Below are 12,274 nucleotides of genomic sequence, written 5' to 3'. Positions count from 1 at the left end.
ATAACGTCTTAAAATAGAGTTAAGTTTTAGGAATCGATAAAAACAGGGAAGTCCCAAACCCACCAAGATGAAAACTACCCACGACACAGCCCTCACCTGTCCCCAGGCTGGGTGCAGAGGGCGAGCGCCGCCCCCCACGTGCAGCCGCCCCCTCACCTGGAGTCTCGGTCCCGGTGTTTGTCTTTGGATTTCTTCTTTTTCTTTGATTTTTTGTGCTTCTTTACTTTGGGCTCCTCTAAAGGGTCCTTCTGTAAGCTTCTCCAGGCTTTCTTTTCTACATGACTGTCATTCTCTAGGCTATCATATCTCCGTTTCCGTGACTTAATGTTGTGTTCATGAAACCGCCCGGCCAGGTCGCAGCTGCCGTCTTCAGCCCCGAAGCTGAGCCTGTCGTGGGCGTACTTGGCGGCGGGGTGTGGAGGGGGCGCATGGGCCATGCCTGCCCGGGGGCTGCTGAAGCGGTGCCGGTCCCTCTCTTTGGCCGTGAGCTCGTAGCCCTTGCGGCCTCTGTAGTGGTCCTTGTAGGGCCGGCCACCGTAGGGCCCGGCCCGCTCATACTCTCGCTCAGCGTGGAAGGGCCGCCAGTCCCGGGGCTCCCGGCTGGGGTACAGGGGGGACCTGTCGTGGTGGTACCGGCAGCGCTCCCAGCGCAGCCTGTCCGGGTAGTACTTCTCCCGGGCCCAGGTGTGCTCGCCCTCAGCGTGGTGGTAGCGGCCCCACTCCTGGTCGGGGGCGCCCCTGCTCCGGGAGTGGTGGTGGCCCGACCTGGCCAGGGAGCTGAGGCAGGGGGGCTGTGGGGCTGGGGCGCAGGGCTCCAGTCGGGGCCGCTCGGGCCGCGGCCGCTCGTGCTCCCGGTGGGGCCGCTTCCGCCGATGTTGCACCTCAGTCCTGCTCCGGCTCTCCCGTGCACGCTCGCCGCTGGATGAGCGGTCTCTTCGGCTGCGGTAATGTCCTCGGTCGACCTTTCTGAGGCTGCTGACCTTCTCCTGGACCGGACACGGCTCCGGGGCCTTCTGCCCAGCCTTACTGTCTTCCCCTCTCTCACCGCTGCTGCGCTCAGGGGGCCCCTCGGGATGGTTTTCTGTGATCGTGTCTAGCTGCGGAGAGGGCACCTCGTCTGTAGACACCCCTGTGCTCTTAGCGGGACCCTCCGCATCCGAGCCTCTGTCCCGACCGCTGTGACCCAAGGGCTCGGGCTCACGGTCGCCCTCGGAAGGCACAGAGGGACCCGGGCTCAGCCTCCCCATGGCTTCCGTAGCCACCGGGTCCTGGGGCCGCTCTGGTAACATCCCTGCCACGTCCGGGGACGGTTTGCTCTGATCGTCTGTTAAGTTCCCAGGGTCACAGGGTGCTGGAAGCTGATCGTCCCCGAGGGCATCCTTGTCGGGGTTACAAAAGGTGCTGACACTCGGCACGGCCTCCTCGGGTTCTGCCAAAACACGTTCAGAGACTTCTTCTTTGGTAGGTTTGATGCTGGGGTCCGAGGGCGGCAAAGCCTTCTTGAATTTGCTGCTGAGACTCGAGACAGACTCCAGGTTGTCCCGGGCGTCGTCGGGAGGGGAGTGGCTGGCCTCCAGCTCTGCCTCCGGATGCTCCAGAGGCCTCTCCTCTGAGCCAGGTGTCCTGCAGTCCCGCAGAGAGAGAAGGACAGGGGTCATTTACTTGTTTTCTCTCTGGGTTGTCAATGGACTACAGGGACGGACAAACACTTCATTCATTTACTGAATATTTTATGGCTTTACTGTATCTGGCTGAAACCTAAAGCTGGGCTTATCATTTTTGGAAACTTCAAGTTTTCTTATTATACACAAATGTAAAAATTTCTATCAAGCCTACTTCATTTTTCAGCAATAACTGCAGTTCTAGGTGCCTCTGGTTTTCAAGATATTTTTCTAATTCTTCTCAGTAACTAAGTCCAGACCATCGAAAAAGTCAAATAATGACAGGGCGCTTACTTTTTCTCTGGATCCCTTTTCTCCCAATTTTCCTGGAGCCTCAGAGGCAGAGTAGTTACCTCCCAACAGAGCCAAGAGCTCCCTGAATTACCAACAAACTGTGAGGAACCACTGCTGCAGTAAACAAATTCTGCCATGCTTTTGACGGACTCCTCAAGTTAAGGAAAGCTGCCAGAAAACAAGAAAAACCCTAAAGGGGGCCCCCTTTTTGGTCTGGGAGAGAGAAGACACGCAAGGTCATTATAGAGGCTCAAGGTCACACGTGCAGCTGGGGTGTGCGTGGCTGGGGTGTGGCCGTCACAGGCCATCTATCATGGTGCTCACGCACGTTCCACCTGAAGACAAGCTGAGCCAGATGAGGGGAGACATGAGGACGGCCGTGGCGCCAGGGCCTGAGTGCTCAGCTGCCCCCTCTTAGGCTGGCCTGGGAACATTCCTGACTGGGGTTCTTGGTGAGGGCACGTCCCCCGCAAGGGCCCTTCTGCCATGGGGTGCATTTGGGGGTTGTCCCTGTGATGGGGGAGACCAGAGCACCAGTAGGGAGCGGCTGAGGCAGGCAGTTCCGCAGAACAAGCCAGGCGCGCACGGCCCAAGGTTCACGTGGAGAACACCTCAGCTCTGTTACTGGCCGGTTCACGGAGACCCCCAGGTGTCCATCTAAAGACGGTCACACCTTGGCCGAGAGCTGCCCTCCAGGAGGACGTCATGGCGCTGACGTGCGGTGACGTGACCTGACCTGTGCGAGGTGCCGGCTCCCGGGCTGCTCACCTGGTGACCGCGGCCGTCGCCTCACGGCCCTGCCTTTACTCCCATCGCGGCATGTGCACCAAGGTCAGGACACTGAGGTGTGTTTACACCACACTGACCATTAATTTAATCTCAGCGCTCTAGAGAGAGCATAGCAAAGCCTTTGCTCCTGGACAGAGGAGGACTCCCTGCCCAGCCCCCCTGCACACCCTTGGGTGCCTGTTGGGGCGCTGAGGGGCGTGCTGGCTGGTCAGACATGTACTGACAATGCCCCAGCACAGAGGGAGGCGCTGCGGAGAGGCGGAGGGCGCCGGGCCAACAGGCCCTGCAAACCGTGTACTTGACTTTCCCACCAGGAAAATCAACGAGTTCTACAGATGATTAGTCACGTCATTTCAAGATCCAGAAGGCTCATCCTAGGCCTTCCGCAAGCGGACGCAGCCCGGTCCCGTATCCCGTTGCCCTGGGACAGCCGTCTTACCTCGTCTCCTCTGCCAAGCCTTTGGCTTTGCTGCCGAGTTTGAAGGTCTCTAAGATTTTGTCTTCTGGAAGAGGTGGCAAAGGAGCAGGCATCAACTAGGATTAAAAAAGAAGGATGTTTTTCAGCTGCGAGTGCCACGTCCGTCCCTCCTGAAACCCAGCCACGCGACCCGCCGGACATGAGGGAAGAAGGGAAGCCCGCCTGCCCGCCACCCTACAGCCGCTCACCTTCCCAGCGAGGCCGTTTGCCTTGGGAAAGGGGTGTTCTGAGTGCAGCGCGGGCTGGCCTGGGCAAGGGGCCCCGTCCGACGGCAGGCCGTTTTCCGCCGGGTCGCTGTCCGGACCAGTAGCACCATTTAGAGCCACGGGCTCTCGGAGCTCGTGCAGGGAGGCCTCGCTATCTTCGGCGTCTGGAGCAGGGGAGCACGCGCTCTCGGTCAGGCTGAGGCCATTCTCCTGACCGAGGCCCTTGGCCTCCTCATCAGACTCCTCGGAGGACTCGGCGCCGTAGGGGACCAGCACGCCAGCGCTCAGCCTGGACCTGCCGTTCATCACGGGCCTGGAGCAGGCCTCCCTCGGGGCCATCTGCTTTGGGACCTTACTAGAGGCGGGCGGCGTGGGGGCACTCGAGGTAGACTGTATTGCAGAAGAAGTGGTAATGGTAGAAGAGGGGGCGGGCTTGTTGGGGTGCTCCAAAGAATTGCTGTGAAGGTTAGACTGAGACTGACCTTGGCGCACAGGTAACTTGTTGTGAATACTGATCGTGATTTTCTGTTTCTTGGGGTGTTCTGGAATAACTGAGGGCCTGTTAACTGACCAGTTCTGAACAGACGGGGAGGCGTTCACAGGACCAGTCCTGCTGACACTGGAATTTCCGCTGGGACCTGACAGGGGGCTGCTCGGCGTTTCCTTCAGCGGTCCCGTCCCGTTCAGGTGAGGGGGGTTCTGGAGACAAGCAGACCACGGCCAGGTGAGAGCTCCAGAAACCGCCACAGACTCAGAGACCTGAGGCGGTGGGCCTTTTCCACTTTGGCCATCTTTTCTCTTTCTATGAGGAATGAGAAACACCTCCCCCTCTCACGTGGGCCTGCCCGCCACAGACTTTTCACAGGTCCCAGTTTTCTGGGAATTAATTTCTGACAAACAGGGACAACTGCTTTTGTCAGAGAACAACCCCCAGGCCAAACTCTTCCTGCTCCAGTCTGGCAGAAAGCAGCAGGTCCTCTTGGGCATGGAGTCACACAGGTTCTGCTTCGTGGTTTCCTGGGAGCCCCTGGCAGTTCAGGCAGGAGCAGGCCAGCCACAGGGACTTCCCAGGGCCCCAGGAATGCGGTGACAGTCACATGGACGGACACGCTCGCTTAGCCATCCCTGCCTCTGTGACCTCCGCTCTGACTTGAGTAGTTATTTCACTCCACATCCCAGCTTTTGCTGCTAAAACCCAGAAGCTGCACACTGGTGGTCACGAGTGAATTCTGCCTCATAGAGGAACTCTGGCCTTCAAAATGTTTTCTTAAGTATCTGAACTAGTTGCTAACTTACCACTGGATAATGGCTCAGCTGATAAAGCGTCTGCTTAAAGTGTGGGAGACCTGGGTTCGATCCCTGGGTTGGGAAGATCCCATGGAGAAGGGAAAGCCTACCCACTCCAGTATTCTGGGCCTGGAGAATTCCATGGACTGTATAGTCCATGGGGGTCTCAAAGTGTCAGACACAACTGAGTGACTTTCACTTTCACACCAGAAGTCTTAGTCGCTCAGTTGTGCCCGACTCTTTGCGACCCCATGGACTGCAGCCCACCAGGCTCCTCTGTCCATGAGATTTTCCAGGCAAGGGTACTAGAGTGGGTTGCCACTTCTTTCTCCAGGGGATCTTCCCGACCCAGGGATTGAACCCAGGTCTCCTGCACTGCAGGCAGATTCTTTACCGACTAAGCTACAAGGGAAGGCTTCATAGTTAAACAAAAACACCTCCTGACAAATCAACAGCAGCGGCCCCTCCACTCAGGGCAGTTGGTGTGTCCCACGTCCCTCAGGCCAAGCCCAGCACAGGACTTGTCCAGTGCTGTCCAGCTCCCTGCAGCACTGAGGCTGTGACTCCCTGTCAGACTGAAAGGCTGTTACGACACTATGGCACAGGTGACAGGATTATTCCACGGTGTGTACAGGCTATTCCAACACGTCCGCAGTCTCAACATTTACGTCAAGCAAAAGCCAGGCCTCCACCGAGGACGCCGGTGTCACAGGAACCAGAGAGCACGCCCTCTGCTCGCTCTGAGCAGCCCTCAGGGGTGTGATCGGGCCCAGCCAGATGGCAGGCAGAAAACGTCACACCCCTGAAAGGGCTAAACGGAGGCAACGGAAGTGTTCTTCCGCTACAAGCATCTCTCTCCTGGGGGCCAGCATGAATCGAGAACCCCTCATATTTACTCCGTGAAGTGAACAGAGTCCGGGGGGAGATCAAGTTCCCAGTGTTTAGACACTCACACCCCGACTTCCTTCTGGATCACACTGTTCATCCTCAGATTTCCCCTGTGTTTAAAGTATAATAAACGGCCTGAATCCATTTTTGTGGACACGAAACTCAGCTGTGGATGAGGTTAGGGCCACCACTGCAGCAGTAAGCAGAGGGCTGGACGCTCTGCTCGGGAGGGTTACCTTCATCATGTGAGAGGGGAGCTGTGGGCCAATGAATCCCGAGGCTGCCTGTTTGCTGCTGACAACCCGCTGACTGATGACCGGTCGGGGTGAGGACTGGCCGGGGCTGTGGGCGGAATGAGGAAGTTCACCTCCGTTTTTCACATCATGGGACCTGGGGACAGAGAGTGACAGTACTCAGGATAACATGGGACACCTCCCCAAAGAGCTCACGTACACTCCACCCTGAGTCAACAGGAGACGCGACCTGGGGAAGTGCATAGAGTCCCAGTCCGGCCCAGGCTGGCACTGGGAGCTCAGGTCAGCAGACAAAGAGGGTCACTGTGTATTCTGATCTGATATCTGTGTATTCTAGCTGAAAGGTTTTTTTTTTTTTTAAATTTTTAAAGCTATTTTTCTTTTGTTTTCCAGTTTTCTAATTCTAAACACGTATCACTGTAGAAAGATCTGTGCTGTCCTGAAAAGTTAGAAAGAAACAAAGACACTGTGCCCCCCCTCACCCCTTCAAGGCACCTGCCATCCAGATTTTGTAGGCTTTAGCCTGGACTGATCTCCTCAACATCAGCGTGTAAAATTTCAAACTGCTTTTCCTCCACATATAGAGCACTTTCTCATTGCATTTTAAAAAACATAAAAACTTTTAACAGTTGCATTGTATTTCGTCACATGCACATGCTACCATTTATGTGATCTGCTATCGTTGGCAGTTTCAGGATGTTCTGAATTTCCAGCTACTACCAATGGATATACCTTGGAGCACTCATTGGATTGTTCCAAGGCCCTACATCTCCAGAAGGAATTATCGAATCAGTAACATGCAGCAGCAGGCGGGTGCTGGCCTGGGCCTGGCCGGGGACGTGGCTGGCTGCCGGTGCCCAGGGGCTGAGAGGTGACCACACTGGGTACTCAGGAGTCCCCTTATGGAGCCTCCACTCACTGCCTCCCTGGCCCACCAGTCCACCTGGTTTGCTGCCAGCAGCAGAAGCCCTCTGGCTACTCCCTTCCCTTCTTCTGTGTGTTTCTTTAACCTGCCAAAGAGCTGGGAGCTACAGTAAACACATGGCCCACTCTCAAATACACCTTCCTTACTCCCCCCACAGTCGAGATGCTGTTTAAGCAAACAATGGAATTTAAGCATGCTGATGAAGTGAAGCGCTCTTTCTGAGTTAACAGAAAAGGTGGAAATGCGCTTTCCTGAAAATACCTGATATAAAAGAGGACGTAAGCTTGCTGGCTCAGTACCGATCTGATATCACTAGTAGACACGATGGAGTCGTTCATTTGGTACCAGAGGCCGTTGCTAGCCTGTGAGACAACCAACAAAAGTGATATCAGATTTGATCAGGTATGCGGGGAACCCCAATTCAGAGACCTGTAAGAAAAAGGGGCTACCACACGTCAACTGGAAAAGCCCCCCTTCCCTCCCAAGAATGCCAGTGTTATCTTACAGTTTACTGTAGAAAGAGTTATTAACAAAATCCACACAACTTACTTTTATGTAGCAGAAGTAATGGCCAGCATGGCAATTAAAACCAGTGTGTACCAGGACTGCATACAAAACATAAATGATCGGCTCTCCGTTTGGTTGAGACATGTACGGTCGAATATCAAGATACTCAGGGTATTTCACATCCTACACAAGAATGAGGAGAGAAAAAAGGAACATCATTTCTGAAGGAGGCAGAGCAGGAGACTCACAGAGCATGGAGCCTTACGAGCCTCGTTTCAGAAGACAGAACTAACCCGGAGCACGCCTGACTCTAAGTGAGTTTAGTGCAATCCCACTGTATTCTTCATCTCCTTTACGCAAACCCATCAAAGCAGACAGTTAACAATCACAGGTCTGGACCTGAAGTCATCGCTTATTTTTAACAATTCAGGAGCAGGTTATTTCTTCCGTGTGTTACTGGATTTCTGACCACTTTCAATTTCAGAAAGTGAGAAGAAAATGGGAAAAGTCAGTATACTATCAATCAGAAAACAAATGAATAAACAAGAAAACAAGTTCTGGTGAAAGAATGGCAAGGTGTGGCTGGGAAATCTTTGGACTTGAAATGCCATAAGCGTTCCCTGAACCCACTCAGCACCTTCACTGACTTGGATGCCCAAACGCAGGTAATAAGCACAGGTTGTGACCTTCAGAAAGTCTAGCCAGCTAAAGGATACAGACAAAAACACACACCCTGTAAACACACACACCAAACTTTGAGCTCAGTTCTTTGACATTTTATTCCACTAACAAGTGCTGGAAGAACTTAGAAAATCAGGTAATAAAACTTCCATGTAGCTGCTGACAGTTAAGCCTTGAAAGGCTCAGCATAAACAGTTGTTAATAATATTATCTACCCACCTTAGCAATTTTTCCACCAGTAAAATTTGCAAAACGTTTCAGAGAAAGTGTAAGAACATTAGAAGATCTATGTATAGTGAATCTCTTTGAAGCTGGAACCATCTTTTTACACCTTGGGAAAAAAAACAAAAACAGATGTTTAAGAAGATTAATATGGGTTGGTTGTTGTTTTTTCATCTTACCCTTGTTATTTCTCTGAAACAGTCTAAGTTTCCAAAAGAAGGGTACTGGATGAGAAATACCACCCTTTTCATCCAACAGTGAAAATATGAAAATCTGAAGTATGGGAGATGCCTAAATTAACATGAATGAAAAACACAGGACAGCTCTGAAATGTCAGGTCCTATATAGATCACTGATACTTTAGAAACCAGATTTATGTAAGTTAGTCTCAGTTCAAAACAAACTGAAAAACTGGCTGGTAGAAGAACCCTGTGAAAACAAAGCCCAGATACAAAAGCAAGGAAGTACAGACTAGAAACGTCCATGAGTTTAAAACGAAACATCCCTCTGGTCTTAGGAGGAAAAGGGGACTTCTCCCCAAAAAAATGAACCCAGGCACCACATTTTACTGCCCTTTGAAGATACTGTATTTTTCACAAGTTGAAGGTTTGCGGCAACCTTGCGTGGAGCAAGTCTACTGGGCCATCCTTCTAAAAGCATTTGCTCACTTCAGGTCTCTGTGCCACATTTTGGTAATTCCTGCAATATTTCAAGCTTTTTCAGTATTATTGTATCTGTTGTGATGATCAGTGACCTTTGATGTTACTCTTGTAGTTATTTTGGCATTTTTAAACAAGTATTTTTAAATTAAGGTTTGTATACTGTTTCTTAGAGATAATGCTATTGCACTTAAAAACTATGGTATAATGTAAAAAAAACAAAAAACAAAAAAACTATGGTATAATGTAGAAGTAACTTTTCTATAAACTGGGAAACAAAAAAATTCATGCAACTTGCTTTATTGCAAGATTCACTTTATTGTGCTGGTCTGGAACCAAACCCACGGTTATCCCCAAGGTCTGGCTCTACTCAGTAACAACTCTTACCCATATTACCTGACTTAAAATGAACATCTACTTAAACCATAAGAAACAGGGCTTTCTTAAAATAGGCCCTCTTGACTTCATGGGGAAACATTACAGAATGATTCAAACTTGAGGATTCTGGCAGGCACTGCCCCAAATCCTGGGAAACGACCATGAAAAAGAGAGATCCTTGACTGCTCTGGGAGAAAGCGATGCTCCACCCACCCCAACCCTTCACACCGGGGTCACTGGAGATGCTGCCTGACACACACGCCCCACCCCAGCCAGCACCTTCACACGCAGGGGCACTAACGTGTGGCTGGTCTTACCCCTCGCCTCCACCCAGCTCCCCAGGAGTGAGGACCCGCCTCCCCTGGGTCTAAGGAGTGTCAACACTGAGACTCAGATGCCCTGGCCCTCGGCGAACAGAGAGCCAGGGTATTCCCAGGCGGTCCCGGAAGCTACCAGGAACCTTGCTGGTCACGCAGACCCGCCAAACCCTTTCAGCCCAAGCCTCCCCGCTCCCCGCCCGCCGGCACCGCCATCGTACTTGCTGCATTTGTATGAGTTTTCCCCGTCGAGCTGTTCCGGCTTTACAAACTGCTCCAATGCCTTGTTGACACTCTGAGCGGCCTGGGGACAGAAGAGCACCAACAGCACGTGACCACTCACTGCCGCTTGTCAGCAAAAACAAGAAAGATGGCCCCAAAGTGTAAAGCCAAGTGCAAATTTTATGTAAAAAGAAACTTTCTCATTATGGTGTTCAGTTTTACACATGTACTTCCAAGCTATTGCCCTCCCCACCCCCAGTTTAAAAAAAAAAAAAAAAGGCAGGGGATTCCCTGGTGGTCCAGTGATTAGGACTCCGTGCTTTCACTGCCAAGGGCCTGGGTTCAATCCCTGGTCGGGGAACTAAGATCCCACAAGCCGCACAGTGTGGCCAAAGCAAAAAAATAGAGGTTGTCCTCTACAGCATTATTTACAGTAGCATAAAACAGGAACAAAATCAAAGTATCTACCAGGAAGGAAACAGGCATGTAAATCGACTGAAGCATGACACACAGCAGGCCCAAGCAAAATGGAATGAAAACAGCAAGTGGCCCAAAAGACTGAAGGTGTAAACCCGTCAGTGTAAACAGTAAACAGACACTCTGGAATAGTTTATATCAAACTGTTAACAAGTGTTCATTCTGGGGACAGGCTCCCACATGTCTCCGCAGTGTTTCTCATTTTTATCGTTAGCATGTATCACACTTGAGATGAGAAAAACAAAAGCTACAGACAACAAAAAATGGGAGAGTTCAGAGAATGCAAGAAGCAAAAAACAGTTTCTAAAGAATAACCACCACGTAAATTCAGCTGATATAGGCATCATAATCTGGTTTTATTAAGATCAACAGGTTTATTAAGGTCAACGGGTAATAAAATTATTAAATGTTTTAAGTTTTTTATGATGCCTAATACAAAGTTTCAATAAGTTCCTCTAATGAAGTCTTAGCATATTAAAGTTTTCAATTCATATTCTCTAACAAGTGTAGTCTAAATTGTAAGAGAACTATAAATAAAGTTATATAAAGTATGACTAACTTTTGTTTAACTTGACTACTACCACAACTACCAAACTTACCTTTATCTCCAAAGTTATATCGAGATATGGATCAAAAGTATCTGAAACACCTTTGCAATTTAAACATTTGACTGAAATAAAAATAAAACACAAAGGATAAGCAAAGTATAATCAGTATGGCAATACCAACTACTGAAATGACAGAACACACACATACATTTACAAAACAAAAACCATAAGGTACTTTTTTCGTCTATAAGACTAGGCAAAACATGTTATGACATAGTGGGAGTCACTAATTTGGTCCATGTACACTGCTGGCTGGAGTGCAAACTGGTATAACCTCTTGGAAGAACAATATGGCAAAATCAGAATTTGAAAACACATATCCTTTGATACAGAAATTCTAACTAATTATCGTATGTATATACATTTTTACATGGACATAAAGGTATGTGTATACAAGGATGCTCAATAAAGCGCTAGTGGTAATAACAACAAAAATTAGAAACAACCTAAAAATTCACTGGTGGGGAACTAAAATAATTGGAATACTACTGCAACTGTGAAAGGCTGTATGAGACCTATATGTGCTGAAAATGTCAGAAAGTTTCCAGTGTGAAAAGAACCCAGGCTGTTCACGCACAGGAAGCTACCGGGAGGACAACCACAAGCTGGGCCAGGGGCTGACAGGGATGGGAGTCTGGGCGCAGGGAGACACACGGGCCCTTCTTAACCCCTTCCGAGCCCTTGCATCCTTTTACACCACAAGCCAGATCACAATTATCAACCTTTAAAACCAAGAGTTTACCTCTAGATCTTAGGTAGCCTCCAAATATCTGACAGACGAGTGTGGTGGCCTGGGTGTGTCTGTCCAATCTAAAAAAAAAATGAAAGAGTGAGATGAGAGAAGCATTCTGCAAAAATAAGAGGTGCTGTAACTGATGCTAAAACCATGTACATCCATAAAAGAATGAGAATTCACGCAAGAGAGCCGCACAGTATGGTGACAGCCAGAGAGCAGCCTTGCCCAATCAAAGACACGTCTGGGGTGAGGAGAAGCGGTCGGACAATATTAAGAAGCGATCCGGAAATCAGGGCAGGACTCTGGCCCCGAAGCAGGCAGCAAGAGGCAGTCGCCCTCAGCAGGACTGGGACACCAGTGTGAGCACTCTGCCCTGCAGCCCAGCACCAACCAGATGCTGAGCGCCCGGCCGAAGCAGGGCCGGGGGGCCGCAGGGCCGGGGGCGGCGGGAAGGGAATGCAGGCCTGCAGGGGTGTCAAGGCAACAGCAAGTAGGCGACGACTTGTCTGTTTCTCCAACCTTCCCCTGAGCCCATGTTTAGATTTTAAAGAAGAGACTGCAGGGATTGGTAACTGACCCCAGTGACAAAGGGAACACACACAGATTTCAAAGACTAGAGATAGGAAGCACACCTTTCAAAACTTCAACCATTTTAAAATAATGCAAACCACTCGAGGAAGAGGCA

The 12,274-nt window shown here is 50.5% G+C and overlaps 1 protein-coding gene across 4 annotated transcripts in view; it reads right to left on the bottom strand.

The window, feature by feature from the left end:
- The window catches only part of USP42 (ubiquitin specific peptidase 42), a 39,220-nt gene that overhangs the window by 5,157 nt on the left and 21,789 nt on the right, over nt 1-12,274 (bottom strand). For all 4 annotated transcript variants that reach the window (XR_006343142.1, XR_006343143.1, XR_006343144.1 and 1 more), the window contains exons 6-15: nt 11,596-11,663; nt 10,845-10,915; nt 9,768-9,850; nt 8,190-8,301; nt 7,332-7,472; nt 7,044-7,144; nt 5,840-5,993; nt 3,411-4,127; nt 3,184-3,278; nt 157-1,623 (exon numbers count right to left, since the gene is read on the bottom strand). Coding sequence is in view for 1 of the 4 variants with exons in the window: in XM_043915334.1 (XP_043771269.1) it covers nt 157-1,623; nt 3,184-3,278; nt 3,411-4,127; nt 5,840-5,993; nt 7,044-7,144; nt 7,332-7,472; nt 8,190-8,301; nt 9,768-9,850; nt 10,845-10,915; nt 11,596-11,663 (3,009 nt within the window). In the remaining 3 variants the exon portion in view is untranslated. The remainder of the gene's footprint in view (nt 1-156; nt 1,624-3,183; nt 3,279-3,410; nt 4,128-5,839; nt 5,994-7,043; nt 7,145-7,331; nt 7,473-8,189; nt 8,302-9,767; nt 9,851-10,844; nt 10,916-11,595; nt 11,664-12,274) is intronic.

The sequence above is a fragment of the Cervus elaphus genome, chromosome 10 (genome assembly GCF_910594005.1).
Source record: "Cervus elaphus chromosome 10, mCerEla1.1, whole genome shotgun sequence".
Taxonomy (NCBI): Eukaryota; Metazoa; Chordata; class Mammalia; order Artiodactyla; family Cervidae; genus Cervus; species Cervus elaphus.
Note: the sequence above shows the minus strand (reverse complement) of the source record. Positions and strands in the feature narration are given on the sequence as shown.